The sequence below is a fragment of the Diceros bicornis genome, chromosome 18 (genome assembly GCF_020826845.1).
Source record: "Diceros bicornis minor isolate mBicDic1 chromosome 18, mDicBic1.mat.cur, whole genome shotgun sequence".
Lineage (NCBI taxonomy): Eukaryota > Metazoa > Chordata > Mammalia > Perissodactyla > Rhinocerotidae > Diceros > Diceros bicornis.
In genome coordinates this window covers 21,338,754-21,364,910 of record NC_080757.1, presented here as the reverse complement: position 1 = coordinate 21,364,910, position 26,157 = coordinate 21,338,754, and the positions used below count along the sequence as shown (strand labels likewise).

General features: G+C 49.6%; 1 protein-coding gene across 2 annotated transcripts in view; it reads right to left on the bottom strand.

The window, feature by feature from the left end:
- The window catches only part of RHBDL3 (rhomboid like 3), a 47,888-nt gene that overhangs the window by 3,828 nt on the left and 17,903 nt on the right, over positions 1–26,157 (bottom strand). For both annotated transcript variants that reach the window (XM_058560339.1, XM_058560340.1), the window contains 5 exons: positions 22,509–22,733; positions 19,322–19,470; positions 15,896–16,008; positions 10,260–10,360; positions 2,692–2,752 (listed from right to left, as the gene is read on the bottom strand). In XM_058560339.1, the coding sequence (XP_058416322.1) occupies positions 2,692–2,752; positions 10,260–10,360; positions 15,896–16,008; positions 19,322–19,470; positions 22,509–22,733 (649 nt within the window). The remainder of the gene's footprint in view (positions 1–2,691; positions 2,753–10,259; positions 10,361–15,895; positions 16,009–19,321; positions 19,471–22,508; positions 22,734–26,157) is intronic.

Below are 26,157 nucleotides of genomic sequence, written 5' to 3'. Positions count from 1 at the left end.
TTGCACTCCATCCATCCATCCACCCAGCCACCCACTCAGCCATCCACCCATTAATTCATTCACTACCCATTAGGCCAAGCACTGTTTGTTCTATGCACTGGAGATATAGTAGCGAAGAAGACAGACAAGCCTCTGTTCTCCCAGAGCTTACAGGATCTGGCAACAACCAGCATACAATTACATACATAAGATAATTTCAGTAAGAGAAATTCCATGGGAAAAAATATAGGTGGTTTAAAATCAATGTTGGGCATAAAGAAGGGGATTCTTTAGTTTGGGGAAGCAGACAAAATCTCCCTAAAGAGGTGACATTTGAGCAGAGATGTGACTATCAAGAGAAGACCCTAAGAAGAGTATTGCAGGAAGAGGGAACAGTTGGTGCAGAAGCCCAAAGGCCCTTGCACTCCTGTGGTCATGAGTCTTAGAGGCTCAGGTTCCCCATTTGTATAAAGTCTCAGTCTCTACGTACCAGGCTGCACTGCTGGAACATTAACAACAACTTCAATATGTGCTAGCACTTTACAGTTTATAAAGCATTTTCACGTATTATTTCAAAACCCGTAGAAAACTCTCAGAATCAGTGTTTTTGTGGTTGGAAGGAAGGGATGGAGGGAGAGAACGGCAAAGAAGGAATGGAAGTAAATAATCCCAACAGTGCTGGAATTTATCTCCTAACAGATTCTAAAATGTCCCATTCCACTCCCCAGTCCATCCTTTTTGCATGAACTTCTTGGGTCAGCCAATCCAATGGGGACATACTCTCCTGAGAGGACAGGTGTGGGAACTGTGCCATTTCATTACCCCAGCACCAGAAGACCAGCGAGGGCAGGTATTCCCATTTCCGTTTTACAGATGAGGAAACCAAGGCAAATTTCACAGATTGCACGAAAGCCCTTTGAAGGGAATTTTGTACTTGTTCAGTTACCACTTAATTAACCAGTGTGCCTCTCTCCACCGTAACCACTCCAGGGGTGCCAGCAACTCCAGGGACGTTCAGTCTCCGGGGGGGACTGCCTAACCTTCTGGCCTGGGCCCTGCAACTCCAAGGATGGCCGATAGATGGCGGAAAAGAAGCAGCCAGGGACGGACGCTGTATCCTCCCCCACCCACCCCACCCCTCAGGCCCTGGGGTCCACAAGAGAGGTTTGAAAGACATTGATCCCCACTCCAAAACAGCAGTTTAGTTTTTATGATGCTCAGAGTTGGATTTTTTTAAACAGCAAGACTCATGCTTCTCTTCCCTTCCTTGCAAACAGAAACTCAGAGTCTGAGCAGACAGGAAAGCTATGCTCATCTCTGCCCCCACCCACTGTCCCCCATTAACCCCCACTGCCCTGGCTCAAAGAGTCTGTGGGTTTTAGGACTGGAAGGTCCTCTCTGGAATTAGAGATCCTCCGACCCCATCCAGGAAACTGAGACCAGAGAGCCCTGAAAGCCATAGAGTACAAGGCAAGGGATGTGGAAGTGGATTCACATGGAGCCCAGAGGCCCCTCCTCCACCCCTATTTGTTCTGGCCCAGTCTTCTTCTTTCCCACGTAGCAGGAGGCTGGCCCAGGCAGAGACAGTCAAAGTGCCCCTGTCCAGCTTGGCTAAAGTGTGGGGCATTAGAAATGGCACAGGCTGGCTTTGAATTCTGGCTCTATCACCTCTAGCTGGGTGACCCTGGGCAAGGAACTTAACTCTCTGAGCCTCAAGCATCTACCTGGGAATTAAGCCTAATACCAGTTCCCTCTTCATAGCCCTGTTGTGAGGACTGAAGGAGAGACTGTGCTCCCTCTCCTCTCTTCCTGCCTCCCTCACTTCTGTTCAGACCTCTCTCTCCATCTTGGAATGAGCCTCTTGGCCTCTGGTCTCATCCCCCTACACTCAACTCCTTCTCCACACTGCAGCCTGACTGGTCTCCTAAAGCCCAAAGCTGTCAGTAACTCTTGTTTAAAGCCCTCCTGTGGCCTCCCAGTGCATTCAGGATGAAGTCCAATTTCTCTCTTTGCATTTAAAGCCCTTCATGATCGGACTCCTATTATCTCTTAACACAATTACACACAGTCCCAAACCCCACAGGTCAGTTTAACTAACTGACTTGCCGACCTCGACTCTTCACTCACCATGTCTTTGCTCCTGCTGCCCTCTGCCCGACACGCCCTCTTGCACCTTGTCTACCTGGTGAACACCTGCCTGTCTTTAACACTCAACATGACCTCTGCAGGTAGAACTGACTTCTCCCGACTAGGGCTCCACCACACCCTGCACAGAGGGGTTCACGGATGAGTTATGGTTTGTGAACCTGCTAAACTGCAAGTTTTAGTGTGTGTGCGTGTGTATGCGCGCATATGTGCATTTTTCTGGGGAAGAGTCTCTAGCTTCCTACAGGAGACCTCAAAGGATTGACTCCATGACTCAAACGGTTACTAAAGAGTCATTTTTCTTGATCTGGTCATTGAGCTGGACACTTATCCTGTATGCACTTTTCTGTCTGCATATTATATGTCAATAAAAAGTTTGAGAAAGGTTAAGAAGCAGCATAGCAAGCCAGACTTCTCTCATAACATCCCTGCTTTGTTGCACATTGTGGACACATCTCCCTCTTTTTCCCTGACCACAAGCCCCTGGAGGGCAGGGACTGTGCCATCTTTATGTCCCCCAGGCCAGATGCAGGGCTCCCTCCCCAAGCCTGCCTCCTTAGTACTTACTACAGATCAAGGCCACAGCCATCCGCAGCAGCTTGAATTGACACTTCATGCCTGACCAGTTCTAGGGGAAAAGGAGAGAGTTTCATTAGTTCCAGATCAGACCACTCCTCTGCAGATGTATTTAGCTTAAGACAACCTGACATTTAAAAAAATGATCTCCATTAAGTCCTGAATGAGGGGGTTGTGGCCTAGTCGCAGATCACGCCAGCATGGCTTTGAGATTTTTTGTGTGTGTGTGTGAGGAAGATTGGCCCTGAGCTAACATCTGGCAATCCTCCTCTTTTTGCTGAGGAAGACTGGCCCTGGGCTAACATCCATGCCCATCTTCCTCCACTTTATATGGGACGCCGCCAAAGCATGGCTTCCCAAGCGGTGCGTCGGTGTGCGCCTGGGATCCCAACCCGGCGAACCCCGGGGCCGTCACAGCGGAGTGTGTGCACTTAACCGCTATGCCACCGGGCGGGCCCCGGCTTTGAGATTTTAGGCAATGGTAAGTTTTTTATTGGCATAAAAGCTCCTGAGCTGCACCAACAGAGGAAGAGAATCTAGATCTGGGGAGATGAAAGTCCCTGTCTCCTCTACACAGACAGACAACACCTGAGAGTTGCATTAATTGCTGGGTCCCACGGTTGCAAAGGGATACAGGACAGCAAAGCAAGCAAACTCAAAGCAGAACCATCAAGATTGTAAAAGAACTCAAAATCCTGCATATGAGGAATGAACGAAGAGGAGACTCAGGGGTCAAGTTCATTGTTGTCAAGTAACAAGTGAGTCAACCCAAGGAAAGGGCACATTCAGTGTAACCTGCGAGCGGAAGACTCAATGGATGAAAACTTCAGAGAGAGACTTTTTTAAGCTCAGGATAAGTCTCCATTTCTAATAAGCAGAGCTGTCCAAAGAAGGAATGATCCATCTTGGAGGATCGTGAGTTTCGCATCATTGAGGGGTTCAAACGGGGGCTTCGTATCACTTGGAAGGATGCTCTAGAGAATCGGGCATTGGAAAGGGGGTGGGCCAGATGGCCTTCAAACAAACCCCTCTTTCCCCTGAGAATCTCTGAACACTCTGAACCTCCAAAGCAGATAAACAGAGTACAATTATCCACCTTACAAAAGGATTTTTCACTTTACAAAAGACTTCGCCACAGGGTTCCTTTGAGGGGCACTCCTGCAGTGCATTCAAAGCACTATTCCGTTTACACAGACGTGTGCACACACAGAAATGAGCCTGGAATCTTCCTGGAACATCAGCCCTAGGGAAGGAAACAACTGGGCACAGCCAGGGGCTTCTGTTCCCTCCCACCCACCCACTCTGCCTCTGCTGCCTGGCTCAGGCCCAGCTGGGGGGCACGTCTCACACTCCTTTGACGTTGGGGGGACACGCCTTAAACTTTACAGAGGCCCTGAACACTGGCACGTACAATAACGTCTATGGAAGCTTTAGTTGAGCAAGCAGGATGCAGGGAAGCTGCCAAAATGAGAGAGAAATCCACAGCATTCGGCTTCTTACCCGTTGCCTCCCTTTCCCCCATTATTCCTCACTGACTGGCAAGCCCCTCTTCACAAAAGGCGAGGTGGGTGACACACGGCCCCTTTTGAGGTGGGAAAGTCTAATCTTTGCTTGCTCATATGTTCTGTGCTAAGAAGCAGATGGCAGGACAACGTTGTCCCCTGCTGGTGTCTGCCCACAGGACACAGAGAACAAAACGGGAGTTGGTGCCCTCCACCAGATCTGGCAACCCATTTCGAGCTAGCTCAGTTACCTGATGGTGAGCGGCCCCTTAGCTCCTCTCAGGGCTGAGACCCTAAGATGGCAGGGTCCTTGAGAGTCACCTGATGGACCATCTCCTCCCAAAGGGAAACCTGCTGCCAAGCAGCTGACAATATGGCCCTCCAGCCCTTGACAGGGAGCTCACCACCTCCTGGGCTCCCATCACTGAAAAGTTCTTCTGACTATTGTCCGGCCAGGTTTTGCTTCCCCGTCATGTCCACCTAGGGGTCTTAATTCTCCCTTAAAAGTGACACCTATGTTCATAGCAGTATTATTCACAATAGCCAAAAAGTAGAAGCAATCCAAGTGTCCATCGACAGATGAATGGAGAAACAAAATGTGGTATATTCATACAATGGAATATTATTCAGCCTTCAAAAGGAAGGAAATTCTGACACATGGAATAACTTCAATGAAACTTGAAGATATTATACAAAGTGAAATAAGCCACTCACAAAAGGACAAATACTCTATGATTCTATTTATATGAGGTGATTAGAGTAATCAAATTCATAGAGACAGAAAGTAGAACGGAGGTTGCCGGGAGCTAGAGGGAGGGAGGAGTGGAGAGTTGTTGGTTAATGAGTATAGAGTTTCAGTTTTGCAAGATGAAGAGAGTTCTGTGGATGGTGGTGATGGTTGCACAGCAATGTGAATGTACTTAACACTCCTGAACTGTACACTTAAAAATGGTGAAGATGATAAATGTTATGTATATTTGACCACACTTAAAAGTGATATAGAACACTTCTAAGATCTCTTTTCCTCATAAAAACCCTCTGAATATCTTACCTGAAGATGGTGTCTCTTTCACTGTGTTCTGAATGATAACATCAGGCAAAGTAAATCTAGAATGTACTGGCTGCTCTCTCCTTCAGCTGAGGTCCATGGCCCCTCTGGGCCCTACCTGGGATCTGTCTCAGAAAGCACTGTCCATATTTTTGGTCCGGCAAGACCATCAGTGGGTGGCTCAGAATTTCTTTTTCTCTAGTGTCCTCATTTCTAAGTTTGAGATAACAATAGCACCCATCTCAATTACCTACCTCGCGGGTTGCTGTGAAGGTGAAATGAATTAATATGTACAAAGCACTAAGAACACTGCCCAGCACATGGCAAGCATCATATAAATGTCTGATATTAGTATCTAGACCCAAGAAAAAGACAGTGAGTTTGCCCTGCACAGCAGCCTTAAAACTTCTGAATCTCAGTGACCTTGGACAGCGTGGTGAGCCCCCATTTTGCCACAGTGTTCCCCAGGCCAGCTTCATTTAATACTTGCCCGGCCCCTGAAGGCAAAGGAGTTTGCCAAGCTGATTCAGTCACACCCTCTGCCCTGCACTTTAGGGAAGAAGAAACTGAGGGTCCAAGAGGGCTAGTTCAAGGTCACAGTGAGTTAATGGCAAGCTTGATAGGGTTCCCAGTCCAAGGCTGTGTCCATCCACACTTCCGAGAGAGGGTCACGTGCTGTCTGTGCTGTCTGTCCCTGCTGGCTGCCCCAGCTGCCCCCAAAGCTGAGCGAAAGTCAGTAAATGACCAATCTCCCAGCAGCTGAGGGGTTAAACTAGAAAGTCACCCCTTCTGACCAGCTGCCTCATTTTCCCGACCCACTATTCCCTCCAATAAAATGAGTACAGTGAAACAACAGGAGAGAAGAAAAAAATCTCACACACAGCCAGCACTGCTGCTGCTATAAATGTTGAAAAGCCTGCATGCCCCTGGAGAATACAAACCTTTTGCAGGCCCTTTAATTTCATTTTCTCCCAGAGCCTCACAGGGTGAGACGATAACTCACCCACAGCAAACAAGGCGGTAACCCGTCCCCTCGGCGTCTTGCTCCCCCAGCCAGTTAAGAGCTCAGAGGCTAAAACGCAGGCAGGGAGCTTCCGTTCCAACACAGCTTTCCATATTCCCGGTGGAAACAGTTTCTTGTCAAATGACTTCAAGAAAATCCAACACAGGAAACGGGAAAGCATAATATGGATAAGTTAGGGAGTGATTATTTGTCCTACAAAAGGATTTTTACTCAATAAAGGGAACCTTATAACATAGAGATCTTTTGTGTCTTTCAGACAACAATCTCTCCTCGTGCTTTGATCATATGGTTCAATTTGCAAAAATTCAGATCTCAAACATTTTAGGAAAACGTCTATTATATGGAGCAGAGTGTAGGTAAATATCTTGTATATTTAAAAATGGCACTCCGGCCAACGGGCCCCAGCAAAAGGCCATTAATAAATTATTTAATTATGTGTATCTTTATCCTTCTAGTGTTTAAAATAAGAAGTCTTGAATATAGGTCTTTTATGCCATCCAGATATTTTATTGAAATATTTTCTGAATTTAATCCCTTGATGTAAACTGCAAGCTTTTTGAAACTCAAAGTGTTTTTATGGAAAATAAGACATACTTTGATGTAAGGCAGAATCTCTCATTTAAACAGACAGTCCTGAGAATAGAAGTGTTAAACATTTTTCTATTTTGTATCTGAAGCAAAAAGGACACATTTGCTGATCGTTCTCTGTACAGATATCAGGCAGAATTTATAAAAATACAAAATTACATGTATACAAATATATATAAACACACACACATGCAAAAACACACATACAGACAGGATCTCCCAGCTGTACGTTTATTTGCCACATGGAAACCATTTTCACACCCACTGTTTGCACGTCTTTCTCACAACTGTGAGGAAGGGATTACAGATCAGAGAACTGAGGCCCTGAGAAGTTAAGGAACTCACAGTTACGAAGATGAGGACACTAGTACTCAAATCCAGACTTTCTGTCAGATCTATGCTTTTTCTCCTTTCTGTCCTGACGAGCTGCTTTATTGTATATGCACAGGCCAAATCTTTATTTTGGAATTAAGAACAATAGTTTATCTACTAGGTTGAACCACATCAAATTGCCAATATTTAAACGCTTCTGACACAAAGAGATGGTAATTTCATATGGTTCGACCCAATGCATCATTGAATTGCTGGACGCTGAGCTACTTCGGGTAAAGGTAGCCTCTTGATGAAAGGAAACCGATCCTTCTCATGAGAAAATGAGGTTTTCTACACTGTCAAACAAGCACCACACATCTTTCTCGGGAAGGCTACAGTATATCATGCTTGGGGGACTGCAAAGCTCCCAGTTGGCCAGGGAAAGCCATGTCTTTCCGGAAGGGCAATGGGCTCTCGGTGGGACTGCTCATCTCCACCACCACAGGCCACGGGCTACTTGCCAGAAAGAAGTGTAAACTGGAACAAAACCTCCCTTCTCAACCCCATGCCCCACCCCGCGGTTCTTGGGGTGGTCTGCCCTCACCGTGGGAACTTGTGGGGCATCAGGGCTGTTTCCCATGCAGTGGGGAAGCGAGTGGAAACAGGGCATCTTGACGAACTCCTGTTTGTTTCTTCTCTCCCATGTTCTCTTAGTTGTGCTTGTTTATCCCCTTATACACATACACATCTTGGGGGGAATGGGAGGGGGACATTAGCATTTCCTTCCCCTACAGAAAGGAATTGGGGCAGGGGGAGGGGGAGGGGAGGAAGAAGAATTCAGAGGAAAAGCTGTGTCTGGGGAAAGCTGTGGCACTGATACAGAATGACCCATTTAAGGGGCCATGTGAGGCAGCCCTGTGCTCCCAGGTTTGGCAGACCGAGCCATGTGCGTGTGTAACACACGTGCACAAACATACACTCAGATTCGCACATTCACACAGGCTTTCCCACACCTGCTGTATCTCTCCAAGTGCTCACTTGAAGTTGCAAAATTCAGGCAAGTAGCAAGTGCAGTCAGTGTCTGTCTGTCTGTCTCTCCTTCTCTCCCCCTCATGTTCTCTCTCTCTCAGTGTACAAAGGGGACTTTGGCGAAACGAAAAAGGCTAATGTTGAGGAGCGGGGCAGGTGATAGTGGCAGTAATAAGGAAGTGGGAGAGTTTAGGAACTCCAAAACCTGCTGTAACTGAGCATTCACACATCTGCGACGTGGTGAAGATAGTGATGGAAGAGGGAGGTGAGGGCGGGAGGACCCCAAAGAGAAGCTATGCCTTTTCTGGACATTGTTCATTCCTTCCTTCTTTCCTTCATTCACCAAAATGTAGTGGGCACCACCAACCACGTGTCCAGCCCTATGCCACGCACTGGGGATAGATGAGTAATACCCGGGCCCTGCCTGGAGACTCCCAGGCCACCAGGGGCATTAGGCAGGGTTAACCAAGCACTGCCAGTGACTCCTCCTGCAGCCCCCAAACTTCAGACTACTTCCAAACAAGGAAGCAGTCTTCCTTGGCCTCTTGGAGACTATCAGATTGATTCCAATTTCTCGCCTTGAAGACCTCGTCTCTATTCTGAGTCCACCCAGGCCTCTTCTATGAGGAGTAGGGAATTGAGTTAACGTTTATATTGAGTGGTTATTTTCATTTTATCTCATTCATCACATATCATCCCATTTCACAGATACAGAAACTGAGGACAAAGCAGTTAAGTAGTTTGCCCAAGGTCACTCTAGGAAGCGGGGAGCTGGGATTCAGATCTAGGCCGACTGGCTCCACAGCCCTTGCTCTTTTTTCTTCTTCTTTTTTTTTTTTTTTGTGAGGAAGATCAGCCCTGAGCTAAAAACCAAGCCAATCCTCCTCTTTTTGCTGAGGAGGACCGGCCCTGAGCTAACATCTGTTGCCAATCCTCCTCCTTTTTTTTCCCCTTTTCTCCCCAAAGCCCCAGTAGATAGTTGTATGTCACAGTTGCACATCCTTCTAGTTGCTAAATGTGGGACGTGGCCTCAGCATGGCCGGACAAGCAGTGCGTTGGTGCGCACCCAGGATCCAAACGCCAGTAGCGGAGGGTGCGCACTTAACCACTAAGCCACGGGGTCGGCCCCAAAGCCCTTGCTCTTAACCGCTACACTGAATTCCCTTTCAGGAAAAGGCAAAGGAGAGCGTGAGAAATGGAATGATGGTGTCCTGCCACCGTGAGAGGCTGATATAGGGGAACAACAATTGAATGGTGGTCAGGAGATGTGGGTTCAAGTCCTGATTTTGCCACAAACTTGACTGTGACTTCGGACAAATCATTTAACCTCTCAGAGCCTCCTTTCCTATTTGAGATTTTTGATGAGATCATCTCTAAGGTTGCTCCCCTTTTAACAATCTGTGACAAACAACGAATTACAATTATGACGCATACTAGTGGTCAAGAATTTTAACACTTTTTTTTGTGTGTGAGGAAGATCAGCCCTGAGCTAACATCGGTGCTAATCCTCCTCCTTTTGCTGAGGAAGACCGGCTCTGAGCTAACATCTATTGCCAATCCTCCTCCTCTTTTTTTTCTCCCAAAGCCCCAGTAGATAGTTGTATGTCATAGCTGCACATCCTTCTAGTTGTTGTATGTGGGACGCGGCCTCAGCATGGCCGGAGAAGCGGTGCGTCGGTGCGCGCCCGGGATCCGAACCTGGGCGGCCAGTAGCGGAGTGCGCGCACTTAACCGCTAAGCCACGGGCCGGCCTTGAATTTTAACACTTTTTAAAGTCACCGAGTGGGAAAGAGGTAGAATAGGGAGATGGGCAAATTCACAAGCAAAGCCATGACTGGAGAAAATATGAACTGTATGTTGAAGGGCCCCATTTGAAATGGGCCTGCAGGGTGAGGAATGTCTGTGAACTCTGCTACCAGCCAGGTCTGCCTGGCGCTTGCTGGGCCTGGGCTGGAGAGTGGAAGGATCCGAAACCCAGCTCCAGCTCATTAATGCCTGGGCTCAGTGATGGCAGAGGGGAGGCCAGGAAAGGCCGGCTGGGACAGGAAGTGCTCACCATCACGATGTTGGCCAGATGGGCAGAGACGAGCGCATACACCCCTCCGGAGGAGCCCACGACTGGCGCGGTCATGTCAGCCACAGACACCGCCAAGGACCCTGGTACAGAGAGAGATCGAGAATTCAAGAAGGCTGGAATGGGGTCCCTACCCCAGCCCCAGGCCCTTGGATGCTACAGCCTTGGGGGTAAGACTCCAGAGCAAAAGGCCCCGTCTCTTCCTCCCTTGATCCCATGTCGCCTTGGAGCTTCCTAGAGGATTAATTTATGGCTGAAGGAACCATTTGATTCAAACTTCTCCTTTTACAGGTGGGAAACAAAGTCTCAACGGAGGGAAGTGACTTGCCCAAAGTAGAACTTGGACTGTGACCCCAGATCGTCTGCCTGACAATCCAACCTCTGCCTCATGTTGTGCTATCTCAGGGTTTTGAGCAATAACAAAAATCATAGCAGTAGTTATTGCACAAAAAGCCACCACTTATGGGGCACTGTGTGCCAGACACTGGCCAAGCATTTACCTACATTCTCCCCTTTAATCCCCCAGACACCCCATGGAGGCAGGTGCTAGTAGCCTCATTGCAGAGATGAGGAGACTGAGCCCCGAGTCAGCTCGTAGGAAGGGCTAGAACCAAGATTTGAGGCCAGGTCTGCCTGACACAAAGCCCTGCTCGTGGCCTCGACAGCAGCCACTCCCCAAACTGGTACAGAGGTCCTCCACCATCTACCATCCCTCTTTCTGCTCAACAGCATCCAGAAACCTGCTTAGCATCACCTCTAACCTTCCTCCAGCCGAGTGAAATCACAAAAAGCCAACAGGATTTCCAGAGCCAATGGGGCTTCTCTGGGGGAAAAATGTCCTTGAAAAGTCCCAGGGAAGAGAGAGAGATGATGTCACACCCTCTGGGGGAAAGGAAGGGTATGCGATCTTCGTCTGGGGGATGACAAACTTTTATCCTGGGAGGGCAGCTGCGCAGAGAGGAGATGGGAAATGTATTGTTCTGGTCTCATTTAAGTGTGATCAATGCTTTGGCTTCCAGGGAAGGACATGGGAGACTAAAAATAACTGGGAGGTAGAGCCCAGGGCTCAGAGGAAGAGAGGTGGCTGGCCTGGGTGAGTGTGCAGAAATCACCACTGGAACATGCCCGCAGGCTCAAGAGCCAATTAGCGGCTGCCTGGGTGGAGAAAGGAGGGACAGGCGGAAGGCCAAATTCTGCAGGTTCTATAGGGACGGAGGGCTCAGCTCAGGAACCAGAGCTCCTGACAACCCTGGGCATGGAGAGCCCCTGTAACATCATCCGCCTCCTCCCCACCTACCCACTTCACCTCTCCCAAGGCTCCTCGGCTCACTGAGATCCTTCAAGGAAGAGATCCCCACAACAGTTTCTTGGTCTCAAGGGGGATGTAATCTCCCAGGAAAAAACAAACTGTCATGAACTGAGAACTCCCAAGTCCTTCTCCCCTCCCAGGGCAACGATAGATAAATCTTTCTTCTCCCCTTTCATGCCTTCCCTCCAGCTTTAATTAGGTATTGATCTATTGTCAGATAACTTTCTTTTTTTTTTACTGCCTAGCCACGGGGTCAGCCATATATAACAGGAAAAAAAATCCCAGAGTGGCAATCTGGCAGGCAGCGGGATCTGCATGACAAAGGATTCCCACGCTCTCCTGACGGGGCTGGCTAGGAAGGCTGCATTGCAGGGCTGCGGAGGGCTGGCTGCCCAAGCTTCTCCTCATTAATTACCGTTTGGACAGAGGAAGCCCAAGCCTCCCTGGGCTGGCCTCTTTCCTCGGTGCAAGTCCCTACAAACCAGCCCAGATTCTGCTCCCTCAGCCTCCCCAGCGCAATCCACCAGGGCAGAGAGGCAGCAGGGAAGCCTCCAGGGTCCAGCCTCCACACACTGACCTTTCCCTCACCCTACCCAGGACTGGAGTCCTGACCCCAGGACCAGGGGTCAGTTTGGGATTGTGGCAGGAGTATGGAATGGGGGCGTGGCCGGCTAGCTATGTGACCTCGGGCACAGCTCTGGAATTCTTTGAGCTTCAGTTTTCACATCGGTGAAGTGAGGTCTAAGGTTTTTTGGACTTTTGAGCAGTGAAACCCTCTTTTCAAAGGCAGCTTCACCTATACCCCTACCCCACGGAGCAGAGCTCTGGCTGAATGTGGTGGGACCTGGGAAGCAAAGTTTGCCACCCACTGGAGAGGACCTTAAAGGTTCCTTCCAGATCAGAAATTCAATAATCCGAGTCTTAGCCTAAGATCCAGGCAGGGTCTGAGGTTGGGATCTTGGTTCTAGAATCTTGAAGGTAACAATCTGGACCCACATACTCTCCATTTGTGGCAGAAAGACTTTCCTCAAGTAATTGCAAATTGCCCTGGACTAGAGGGACTGGGAGAGATCAAATACAAACCTGGGTATGTACACATATCAATATGGTAATAAAGGCCATGCCAGAGCAGGGAGCCTGGGCCAGGCAGGATTCCTGACAAGCTGTTATGAACCTAATAGATGTCAGCTCGATAAGGCCAGTAGGAATTCCACGCAGGTCGTGGGGGCCGAGGACAGGGAGAGAACAGCAAGCTGGAGGGACACACCACCCCGCTGCACGGCAGCAGGCCAAAGGACCAGTTCTAGTCAGGATTATAAATTTTCCAAAAAAAATTCTGGGTCCATACCAGCATGCGGATAAATGGGTGACTTTGCCATAATGTACAGCTGCGACAATTTTAGCCTGGGAAATTTAAAGCAGGTGTTCTCCAACACCTCCCTCGGCCGTTATAAAAAAACAAATCCAAGTAAAAATTGGCAGAACATCTACCTTTAAGCAATATAACTTTATTTATTTATGTATTCTTCCATTTATTCTACAAATATTTGTGACGTAACATGTGCCAAACCCCAAGCTAGGCTCAGGGGAGGCACACGTGCCTTATAATCTACATAATTTATAATTAAAGCTTGGGGAGCATTTAAGATACTCATTTTTTTTTTAAATTTTTGTTTATTTATTTTATCCCCCAAAGCCCCAGTAGATAGTTGTATGTCAGAGCCGCACATCCTTCTAGTTGCTGTATGTGGGACGCGGCCTCAGCATGGCCGGAGAAGCGGTGCGTCTGTGCGTGCCCGGGATCCGAACCCCGGGCCACCAGCAGCAGAGCGTGCGCACTTAACCGCCAAGCCACGAGGCCGGCCCTAAGATACTCATTTTTAAAGTATTTAAATTGTTAGCCATATAATTGTCAGCCAGAAGTGAGATACACACTGGCTTCAAGCATAGTTAGAAGTACAGGGTGGAGGAAGGTTTTCTACTCTGGTTCTAGCGCTTCTGAGCTGAATAAATTGAGCAAGTCATTTCATCTCTATGACCTACCTATAAAATGGGGGTGACAGTCCCACCTCATAAGACTGTTGTGATGAATACAGGAGATAACATACGTGACCCCTTTATCGCATGCCCGGAGTACCAGATGTGCTCAGCAGAGGTTAGCTATCATTGTTACAAAACGTGATGGCCTTGGATTTAGAGTATCCTCATTGGGCAGGAATGAGAGCGAGGCCAGATGTCTATTAAGACATCTCCCTCGGACTCCGACAATAAATTATCTGCACAAAGGAAAAGGCCTGCCTTTTGGTTCTCTTTATACTGTGGTAGTGGTTTAGAGCACAGCCTTTGGGGTCAGACAGCCTGGGTGGACCCCAGCTCCACCACCTATGACTGTGCCTTCTTGGGCAAGTCACTTAGCCTCTCTGAGCCTCGGTTTCTGTCTCTGTAACAGGTGGACAGTAACAGTACCTGCCCCATGGGGTTGTTGTAAGGATTAAATACAGCCTGCACAGGGCAGGCACTTGATAACTACTGGCTATCCAGTCAGGGTCTGGCTGTCTGTGAACTAGCCCTCCCCTGAGGAGGGATGCATACAGAGCAGAGAGTGAGAAAGGGGTGCAGGCGGATCAATTAACTCAATCCTGGAGATCAATGACATGATATGTGGTGACCAGAGTGCCCTCTGGCCTGGATCAATGACTCAGACAGAAAAGTGCATGTCATTTGCTTTACAACACAACCTCACACTCTCCCATTTAGTTGGCGAGCCCTCCTTCTGTCTGGGCATCATCCCACTCTGCACTAGTATCACTGGGAAGTGATACCTGCACTGTCTCCCCGCTGCGTGTCATCTGCTTTTGGGGAAGCTTGAGTCATTCTGAATCTTATTTCTGTCTTCTAGGTTATTGGCACTCCCACCTAATTGACTACTAACTGCAAGTGTTACGAGTGTCTTTCCTGTTCCTCGCCGTTAACCATCTGGGTCTCTGAGTATCTAGGTATGGAAAATGTGGTTATAAATCCCCAGATGTCAAGACTTGGGGGTGTGTGGGTGGCTGAGTAAGTCTGGCACACAGAGACACTCATCAGACCTTTGTTCAAGGATGAGGAAGGTGCTGGATTCTGGGAGAAGCTTACATGGGTGCTGTCCAAGGTGGCTAAGTTTTTAACTTCAGCACATAGAGAAGCGAAGGAGACGGGGCTGGGCCAATATCCCAGGCTGGGGGCTCACGAACCAGCAGACTAGCCTAGTGTGCGTGGGGTGGGCGGGGTGGGACCCTTCCCTCTTCAATTCCTGAAGCCACCTCAGTTCCTCCCAGGGTCCCTGCCTGCGTGTTGTTTACAAGGCCGATGCTGTCCCGCTCTCCTGATGACAACTCTAATGCCACTCAGAAAGGATTAAGATCTTATTTAAACATACACACAAAGCTCCCTCGGGCACAGCTGTCAAAGTGAAGAGCTGAGGCGGCAAACCTTGTAAAATAAAAAAAGCCAGCAATAAAGTTGGAAGCATCACAAGGGAAATTCCTCTGTTCAGAAGTCCGGTTGGTGCAGACTTTCCCTGCAGAAATCTGCTCTGCTCTCCCAGCTCACCTCACCTCCCACTGGGGATGGGGAGGGGGAAGTCACGCTGGCCACTATCCACAAGGCATGATCACCACGAACATCTGCCCCATGAGCCGAGTCCGCCAGGGGCCCCAGACTCCTCTGGCTGGCATGAGTGCCCACTACCTTTAGGCCAGACTCTCTCCTGACAGCAGTGGGTCAGTCAAGGGGAAAGTGGCCGGCCTGGGCAGAAGCAAGATCTCCCTTTGGGTACAGGTGCTGGCCTGGCCAGCGGAGGTACTGGCTCCACCCACACCTTGGATGTCCCTATAGGGATCTCACTGTGCCCTTGCACAGTTTACATAGCACTGTTACTCCACTTGTCACCTCACTCCATCCTCCTAACACCCTACAGGAAGATCTCATCAGTTCCCTCTTAAAGCCTACGGGGCCCAAGAGAGGTTAAGGCATTTCCCCAAGCCCACACAGCTACAACGTGGTGGTATCAAGGCTGTCACTCCAGTCAGTCTGCCCGTTCCAAATCCTGTGCTCTCCTCCCCTTTGCCATCACATGCCTCCCTCCTTCTCCTTTCCAGCCTCCCCAGGAGGTGGGGAGATTTGCCTGGAGGACAACCCAAGGAGTCAGGAATCTTGACAATGAGGGTCCTCTGGGTCCCCTGGAAGCCTGGGGCTTGCCCAACTCCATCGTGTCTCCCAGACACCCTGGGGAGATTTACCCCTGCGGACCCGGGGCCCACCTGCTTACCTGCCACTACGCCGGCCACGTAGACAAGCCCAATGCGAGTCGCTCCGTGCACCATCTCCAAGGGCACCCCCACCAGGAGCTGCAGCACCACGTTGAGTCCCAGGTGTTCTATCCTGTACAAGGAGACCACACTTATCCATTCACTCATCCATCCATCCATCCATTCATTCAACAAGGTGCTGGGGGATCCAGCAGTGAACAAGACCCTATACCTGCCTTTGAGGAGCTCACGGTCTGGGTGGGAAGGAATTACAATGCAGATATACCACCTGGAAAGAGCATTCCTTCCACACCTTCCTTGCCAGCGGGGACAGGAACACAAGTGCAGGGCCTGGGCAGTGACTGGCAGTATCTGCACTTGCCACAGTGAGAGGGGCACTGATCAGCTTAAAGTCACACAGCTGGTTAGTGGCAGCTGGGACCATAGCCCAGGTTTCTGATGTGAGGGACCTGCTCCATTCACCAGGCCAGGAGGACACTCTGGCCCACTATTGTATTTGTAAGAGAACTGATATTTAAAGAGAAAAATGTTTCCAAAACAAGTGCAAACATTAAAGATATCTCTTAGAACTTAATAATTCAAGTCATCCTTTAAAATCTCAGAGGGGATTTCTCCTTCCTGGTGTGAGAAGGAACCTGTTCTGTCCCAAAACTCTCAGGATTGGTTTTTGTTACCCTGTGATTGCCTTTCTTTTTACACTGTTGTACACCTGTGACCAGATCTTGTTGCTGAATGGAGTGTCTAGTTGAGTGCCTATGTTACCAGAAAAGACTGTAACATTACTATTATCACATCAATGTGTGCTTTCCAGGTTACAGAGCACTTCAACACCCATTATCTCATTTAAACTGAGCCTACAGCAGCTGGACAGCTCCTGGAGATGCTTAAGTTATAGGGTAACAGAGCACGTAGGAGGGGTCTGGATCCTGGCTGGTCATAGCCCTGCAGGGTCTGCAGGGCCCTACTTGGAGGCCACCTGCTGTGCCTCGTGTGGGACACGTGGGCACCTGCTTCCTCAGGAGGGCACCTGTGAGGTCGCTCAGACAGATCAGGCTCTGTCCAGAATTCCCACCATGCCTGGAATCTTCTAGTCCCCACCGAGTGTGCTACCCGAAGGATTCTAGATTAGAAGTGTCAGACAAATTCACTGGAAAGGAGCTGGGGGGTAGCATCAGACTCCTAGTCAGAGAGACCTTAGAGGTATTCTGGTCCCACCTCCTTGGTTTACAGCCTAGAACCCGAGACTGGAAGAGGCCAGGCGAGGGGAACCCAGGGCTCCTGCCTCCCAATCTGAGCTCTTTCTTCTTTACCACAGTGACTTCTGGATTCCCTGGCCCAGAGTGTGTCCCTGAGTAATAGGTCACCTTGCTGGGCCCTCCCCAGATGCTGGCCAGTTATCCTTATCTCCTGTTTACTGCAGCACCAGCCAAGAGCCTCCCTCAAAGTCACAGACCTGGAGAATCCTCCCAGGGCTCTCCCTGGTGGGCATCGCCCCATCAGAAGCAGAGAATGGCGCAAGGCCACCCCATGGGCCTCAGCTGAGAGCATCTGTGCCCTGTCCACTGCGGTCTCCTGGCTTCCAGCTCCTGGAGGCACAGAAGGGACAAGAAAGCTTTGGAGGGTTTGTCCATTTTCCTTTCTCACCCCTTCCCTATCCTCTGGCCAGGGAAGGCCAGAGGGCAGTCCTGGAAATAAGGCAGGTAGACCCAACGCATGTGCAGCCACAGGCTTGGGCAGCCTGGGCAAGGAAGTCCCTGCTGTTCCTGTTGTCTCCAGATCTTGGCTCATGAGAAGATGGCAGTGTGACGCACCCCCCTCACTCTGCTCCTTAGCCCTGTGAGATCAAAGCTGGGACACAGGAGCAAGGCAAACAGCCTGTACTAATGGTCCCCAAGGCTCAGAGGGGAAACATCCATCGGTAACCATCGAGATGTCTCCTCACCCCGAAGCCCCCTCCCCAGCAGGTGCAGCCAGTTAGGGGTTGGCTCTTGTGCCCGCTACAGAGGCTCAGCAGGAAGGGAGGCTCACAGTGGGCTCCCTCTTGGCCACAGTGGGTCTTTCTGCTGAGGAATGAGAATGCTGGAGCCATGGGGGCCAGAGTGATCCTCTTCCATTCCCAACCCCAGGGACAGGCACCCCAGGGCTTCTCCCAGGCTAACAGTGAGCTCCTTCACTTCTCTGGAGAGCCTATAGAAGACATCATAGAGGTCTGGTGTCCGGAGACTCTGCTTTCTCAGCGCTTCTACTACGTAACAACTATCTCCAGCCAAGATCGTGCTCTTCAAGGGACTTGGACCTGGGCGGTCACCTGGCCAGTTGGTAGGTCCTTATCATGGGGTAGGAGGACCAGTGAGAACTGATTGCACTCCAGCCCCAAAAGAGGCTACATGGCTCTGTAAACAGAAACTGTAAGTATTGCCAGAGTTCTTCAGGAAGACTCTTATCACATAGGGAGGCCACTCTGGGAGAAAGGTGATTTAAAAAAAAATCTGTCCTTGGGGCCGGCCCGGTGGCGCAAGCGGTTAAGTGCGCGCGCTCCGCTGCGGCGGCTCAGGGATCGCTGGTTCGGATCCCGGGCGCGCACCGACACACTGCTTGGTAAGCCATGCTGTGGCGGCGTCCCATATAAAGTGGAGGAAGATAGGCACGGATGTTAGCCCAGGGCCGTCTTCCTCAGCAAAAAAGGAGGAGGATTGGCGGATGTTAGCTCAGGGCTGATCTCCTCACAAAAAAAAAAAAAAAAAAAAAAAAAATCTGTCCTTTATTTCGCTTATGGGGGCACTCACACACAGACAGTTTATAGACAATGAACCTGGTGGCTGACCATATTTCCCTCTTTGCTTTGGGGACTAGGAAGCTCAGAACAAATTTGTAACCTATCTAGCAAGTACATAGAACTACATGCTGTGTATGTGTGTGCTGATCTCACCAAGAGCTTTTAGCACTTTCCTTTCTCTATTTTCCCTTTCCCATACACTCTCAATAATTTACTCATATATTTTGGTATGAAATGAGTTTCAAGAAGCCACCTCAAATCCTTTGTCCAGGTAGATAAAAATAAACTAAAAAATATATTTCAATCCAAGCTATCTGGACCATTTATTTTTCCATAGGGACTCTTTTTTGTGTTTGTTTGTTTGCTGAGGAAGATTCGCCCCAAGCTAACATCTGTTGCCAATCTTCCTCTTTTTTTTTTTGCTTGAGGAGGAAGACTAGCCCTGAGCTAACATCCATGCCAATCCTCCTCTATTTTGTATGTGGGACACCGCCACAGCATGGCTGACAGGTGGTGTAGGTCCCTGCCTGGGATCCAAACCTACAAACCCAGACCGTCAAAGCCAAGCACGTGGAACTTTAACCACTCAGGCACCGGGCCGGCCCCTCCATAGGGACTCTTGATAGAGTGAAAGAAGACAGGTACTCACCCTGCATGCATGAAGATGTATGTCAGGTAGCGCCAAGCCTGTGCTCGGAGCCGTGGGTGGTAAACCAGTGAGTTCTTCAGGTATCGTGGATGGGTTACCTGCAGCACAAATTGGTCCAGCGACACTCCATTGTAGAGGAAAAAGGCAATCTGGATAAAAGCACAGAATGGAGAAGGCCTGTTATTAAGTGCAAAGTTCCCCAGGAACCCCTCTTGTGATCCCTGACATTCAGAAAGATTTGGAATTCTGCTGGAAATTGTCATCTTTCCTCCTCAGAGAATGAGGGACGCCCCTACGGCCAGTGCCCAACCTAGCTTTCAACTATCTCTTACTCTACTTCTGTTTGATTATTTTATGTTAAATTCTTCACAAAATGGTCACACAGTCTCTGCCCATACTTCCTGGGTACTAAGCAGGAAGAGTTTAGAGGATTTCAAACCTTAATTCCAGTAATAACTCACATACCCACTTGGGAGATGAGGCAATTCCACATAAGTTGATTTTTTAAAAATGATGGTAAAATACACATAACATAAAATTTACCATCTTAATCAGTTTTAAGCGTACAGCTCAGTGGCATTAAGTACATTCATATTGTTGTGCAATCATCACCACCATCCATCCACAGAACTCTTTTCATCTTGTAAAACCAGAACTCTGTACTCATTAAACATCAGCTTCCCATTCTCCTTCCCCCCAGTCCCTGGCTACCACCATTCTACTTTCTATCTCTAGCATTTGACTACTCTAGGTACCTCATATAAGTGGAATCACACAGTATTTCTCTTTTTGTGACTGGCTTATTTCACTATTTCAGTGTAATGACCTCAAGGGTCATCCATGTTGTAGCACGTGTCAGAATTTCCTTCCTTTATAAGGCTGACTAATATTCCATTGTATGGATAGACCGCCTTTTGCTCATCCATTCATTCACCAATGGACACTTGGGTTGCTTCCACGTCTTAGCTACTGGGAATAAGGCTGCTACGGATATAGATGTACAAACATCTCTTTGAGCCCCTGCTTTCAATTCTTTTGGGTGTATACCCAGAAGTGGAATTGCTGGGTCATATGGTAGTTCTATGTTTAACTTCCTGAGGAACCGCCATACTGTTTCCCATAGTGGCTGCACCATTTTACATTCCCACCAGCAGTGCACAATTCCAATTTCTTTGCCTCCTCACCAACACTCCATACACGCTGATTGTGCAGATGACTGAAGCATACTTGTTTAAGCCCTAAAAGGGTATTTATTTTAACTTTTTTTTTTTTTTGAAACTCTCTAAAATGCATCACTCATGTCCCTATGTTCTTAATCAGAGCATATGTATAACCTCTGAAGGATGCCTCAGGTATTGATCTGGGCTACAGCACTGATGTCTTCTCTAGCAATTGATGGGGGTTTTCGCTCCTATACTAACTAAACGGTACCAAATTCTTGTGTTTCTTTAAGATTCAGGTCTGCTTTTAAATTTTCTTTTGTCCTCTCCCATACTGCCAGGTTGTCAGCTAACCAGGTACTACAACTAGCTTCTTACTTCCTATTGCTGGCTGGCAGTGGGCCCCTTCCAGTAGCTTCCCACCATGCCCCTTCTATTTTCTCTCCGTTATAGAATCAGAAAACCAGATTACTAGAATTCTATGTAAAACAAAAGCCTTGGGCTTTAGTCCAAGGACTTTCAAACAGTTATTTCAGCACTTTCCAGTTTCTTCTAGATTGGTGGTTCGAGTTTACACAGCTGAGCTTTCTGGAAATTTGAAACCAACCTGGACACAAAATCTGGCTCCTCTGGATGACCCTGGGCAAATTATTTGAATTTTCTCATCCTTGGTTTCCCCATCTGGAAATGGGGATACCAATGCCTACAGCTCCAGGGTGGTCGTGAGGTTTGAAAGTGATAAAATACACAAAGAGCCAGCCACGTGCCCAGCGTGCACCCAGTGAGCACAGCTGGAACAGTGTCGGGTGAAGACCTCCTGGGCTGAGCCTGGGAATGGCTCAGGCCCCCAGCAGCTGGACTCCCTGTGCTCTCTGGGGAGCCGTTCTGTCCACCTAACACAATGCGGGTGGCCTGGCAGCAAATACAGCTTCCAAGGCAGCTCATTATTATTGGTCCTCAAATAGACATTAATAAATAGACCAACACAGTAAGCGTTTGGAGAACGAGTCTAAGAATATCTCAGCACAGTCACAACTGCAACATGTACTTGGATGAAGCCATAACAACAAACAGAGGAGCTCTGGCCTGCAGACCAGATATTCTGACTTAGAAAAGAAGGAGGAGGAGGATGCCATGAAGCTTAACGATCCTGTCATTTGATTCGGCAGGAACTTTACAAGAACATATGCCGGGTGGTAATTAGGCCCGACGCTCTGAAAGAGAAATGGGGGAGATTATAAAATACCAATGGGAAGCCAAACATCCATTCAGGGGCGGGGTGGGGGGGGCTCCCAGGTTCTTGGGCTGAACAGCCAAAAGAATTCGGAGTTCCTCACACATGGGCACTGATTCGGGAAGTGGCACCTTTGGGTTCTGTTGCACAAGCAGGAGACTTTTAGAATAACAATAGGGACGGAGGAGTCCCTAAGGGGAGAATGTTCTTTCAGAATACGTGAAGCCCACATTCACCTGTTCATAAACCCTCCCTACCCTGTGTATTTGTGTGATGCTTTTTTGTTCAGAAAGCACAGCCAGCCACTCTCTCGCTCTAAACAGAGGAGTCCTCTGGGAGAAGGAGGCAAGTCTGGTTATTCCTACTTCACAGGTGGAAGATGGAGTTCCAGGGGAGCAAATGACTTGTCTGCATTACTCAGCGGGGAGGAACTACAATAAATTGATTTCAATGAGTTAGCCTGGCTAAATCCGCCATCTCAATGAACTTATTACATTGTTTTTGCAGCTGTTGTTTTTGGTGGGGGTGGTCCTATGGGGATTTTGCTGCAGCCAATATTGCTTGATGTAATAATCTTTGTAATATCTTTGTGGTCCAGGGGTTATAACATTTGTATGCACTGTAACAGGGCCTGACTTGCAATGACAACTGCTCTTTGCTCCTCAACCATCGCTTTTTGGTGGCGAAGATGCCACCCTTCCCCTTCTGATCTCAGCTCTCCTCCTGGCACCTCTCCCCATGCCCCGCCCCCCGCCGCAAGGCTGAGCAGCCCCTTCCCCACCCTTGTCCTTGCCTCCAGCAGTGTGACTGTGATCATGAACCAGGGCGGGGGGCAGCAGGTATAGCTGTCGTAGTACCACTTGCGGTCAATCTCCCGGGGCAGGGTCTCGTAGGCCACGTGGCGGATCAGTCGCTGCGACAGGTTCAGCCCTTTCTCCTCCAGCAGGGCCTTGCTTCGGAGCCGGCGGTTCCCCTGCAGGATGGCCTGGCGGAAGCTGTTGGACCGCTTGTTGCTCATCTGCACAGGAAACAGGGTGGGGGAGATGGTCAGAACTGCCGTCTCAGGGGAGCCTGCCCCATTTCTCTCCGCCAGCACACTCCCTACACCAACCGGGCCTGATCCCGCTTTTCTCTTTCTTCTCTAATAGTGAACAAGAAGCAATATTCACCGAGCTCTTACGTGTCAGGGATTGTTCTACGCTCTTCACACTCTGGCTCATTCGATATAACTAGTCTACCTGTTAGATAAGGAGTACGAATATCTCAATTCTACTAGATGAGGAAACCAAAGCAGAGAGAGTCTTGGGGACCCATCAAGTTCAAACCCAGTAAGGCGCCAGAGCCTGTATTCATATTCCCTATACCTTCCTTCCTCCCACCCATCCATCAGCCATCCATCCAATTCACTGAGCAACTACTAAGTGTCAGGCACATTGCCAGACATGGGGGATACAGTGGTACTCGGGACAGAGAAGTAACCAGCAGTCATGGTTCAGAGTGAAGGCTGCTATAGGAGCACATGGGGGAGCCCAACCCAGTCCCAAGGTGGTCAGGGAGGTATTCCTAGAGGAGGTGATATCTGAGTGAGAACTGAGGGATGAGTAGGAGTTAGCATCCTCAGACACACTAGCTCGGGAAGAGGTGGGCAGCTCTTGGTTAGACAGGCGAGTCTGTAGAGAGGTCCCCAGAACCAGAACCCAAAGCTGTGCCTGTGGAAGGTCAGCGCTCCTGCATGCTTCAAGGGACCTGTGACGCTCGGCCACCTAGGGACTGTTTGTAGAGGCCTGCCTGAGGACTGGCCCTGCCCTTGGCAGCCTGAAGCTTCCCTGACACATCCTCACAAGAGCCCTGGCTGCCTTACCCAGCGGTCAGCCTGACTCCTAGAGACTAGAGACGGCCTTGCTGACTTCCAGCCTCCCGAAGCCTCCACCACCTCTCACCTGCCCTCCATGACCATACTCTAGACCCTTCTCGTGGGGAGATGTCCTAGAGACATAGCTCTCCCAACGCCAGAGCCCACAGTGTGCCCAGATCGTTGTTCCATGGTAGCTGGGGTTCATCAATGTATTCTGGGGGCTATGGACCCAGTAGTGGACATTAGGCTAAACCTGAAGGCAGGAGCCCAGAGAGGGCTGGCGAAGTGAACCAGGCCAGACCAAAGCACAGGGCTTTGAACCCCTGTCGGGGGAAGGTAGCTGGGGAGGATCTGCGTTCAGACCTCCCAGGTGGTACGAGCCTCCATCTGCAGTGCCCCTTCCCCACTCCTGGCTTCTACTGTTTCTCACTTTCAAACTCTAGTTTAAAGCTCACCTCCTCCAGCAGGCCTTCCTGGATGAACCCTTTCCAACGATTCCCTATTCTCATCCCCTCCACGCCTACAAAGTTTGGGTCTGGTTCTTAGTGGCTCAGGAGTTCTGTAAATGCAGGCAGAGCTTGGGGCTCCACGTACACTGGAAGCCCAAGACAGAACCACATCATTAAATTATTTTGTAGCCACTCTTACCATCCTCTGTCCCAATTCCGGAGTGTGTACATGCACACGGGCGTGCAACGCACACATACTCACAAACATACCAATGGCCTCACCCTGAAGACCTGTGGTGGGGACGGGCTCGGCATGAGCACAGGAGAAGCAGCGCACACACACACTCACCATTCACCTGCACCCTTGACGTGCCTAGAACTGTGCTGGGCACAGTAGCAACTATGGTCTCAGGCCTCACGGAGCTTACAAGAAGAGACAGATGTGTAAACAGCAGCAAAAGAAGATGTCCTTTTAGTTACTTGGTGCATAATACTATCCCCACGTTATAAAAATGGGGACCAGAGCTTGGAGAGGGTAAGTAATTTTCTCAAGGACCCATAGTTAGTAAATCACAGAGTCAGGATTCAAATCCATATCTGCTCCACTCCCGAGTCCACACTAGTTTATATGGCGCTTTTGTGCCAATTAGATAAGGGAGCCTCTTCTTCCAGGTGGATGCACCCATTCCAGGCCTTGGTGAGCAAAGCCCAGGCCAGATTTCAGTCCCTATTCATCCCCCTGCCAGGCATCCTTGTACAGTACACAACCTGTACACCCATACATGACAACCCTCGCCACTTGGCTGTAATACAACATGGTCTGTGCTATAACACAGGCCTGGGCAAAGCACTGTGGGGGCTCTAGATAAGGTTGGTTTTTGTTTGTTTTTTTGTGTGTGTGTGAGGAAGATCAGCCCTGAACTAACATCCATGCCAATCCTCCTCTTTTTGCTAACGAAGACTGGCCCTGAGCTAACATCCGTGCCCATCTTCCTCCACTTTATATGGGACGCTGCCACAGCATGGCTTGACAAGCAGTGCGTCGGTGTGCGCCCGGGATCCGAACCCGGGCCGCCAGCAGTGGAGTGCGCACACTTAACTGTTATGCCATGGGGCCGGTCCCTGGATAAGGTTGGTTTGTTCTGCCTGGGTTGGGGTGGGGAAGGACTCACAAAGGATGCAGAGGAGTTTACCTGGTGGAAGAACTTTAGAGACAACAAAAACTTTCAAGTACTTCCTCTTGTTTAATTCTTGCAACAACTCTGAAGAGGGTATCCTTTGGTTTCATTTTACAAATGGGAAAACCCAGGCTCAGAGGATCTTTCCCTGTGAGTGGCAAAGGCAAAGCCAGGAGCAGGACCCAGGTCTGCCTGACTCCAGGCCGTGAGCTCCGTGGCCTACCCAGGGCTCCCCGCAGTGAGCTGTCTCTCAGTCCAGGTCTCCAGGGCAGCCCTGCTCACAGGAATCCCACCCATGGCTGGCAGCTCCACCTCAGAACTTGAACAGAGAAATCCTGACGGTAACAAGTAACCTGCTGCTGTGAGTTCACACAGAAGATCCTATGGGCCCCTGGCGGGAGAGAAGCATGTCACCGGCCCGGCCACACCCTCACTCTGCCCCAAGACTGGGCAGGGCACACAGCAGACATGCTGGTACTGGGCTGCGGATGAGTCTATGTAGGTTCAAACTCATGGCCTGGTCTTCGGTGGCACTGCTGGGCTCCAAGTCACAGGGCTCACCTTCACCGCCCAGCGCATGAATCCCAACTGTCTCCAACCCGCCCCACTCAGCTCAGCTCTGCCCCCCACCTCCAGGAGGTCTGCTCCCTGGTCCACTCTGAACAGCAGTAGATTCCTTCGTCCATCAAGGCGCTACAGCTGCTCCCCGCAATCACGCTGACCCCTGGGCAAACGCAGGCCCTCCGCCAAGAGGCACTTAAAACAACTCCAAAGCCTGGGCCTCCACATCAGAGAGCTCACCTGGCCCATGACAGGTACGCGCGGTGCTGGCCCCCATCACTAATGCCTTTGAATTCTAGGAGACTGGGGAACGTCACACCAGCCATTTCCCTCTCGCCCGCTCCGTGGGTGACAGAGAAGCAACTGTCTCTACTTCACCAACAGGGAAAACGAGTGGAC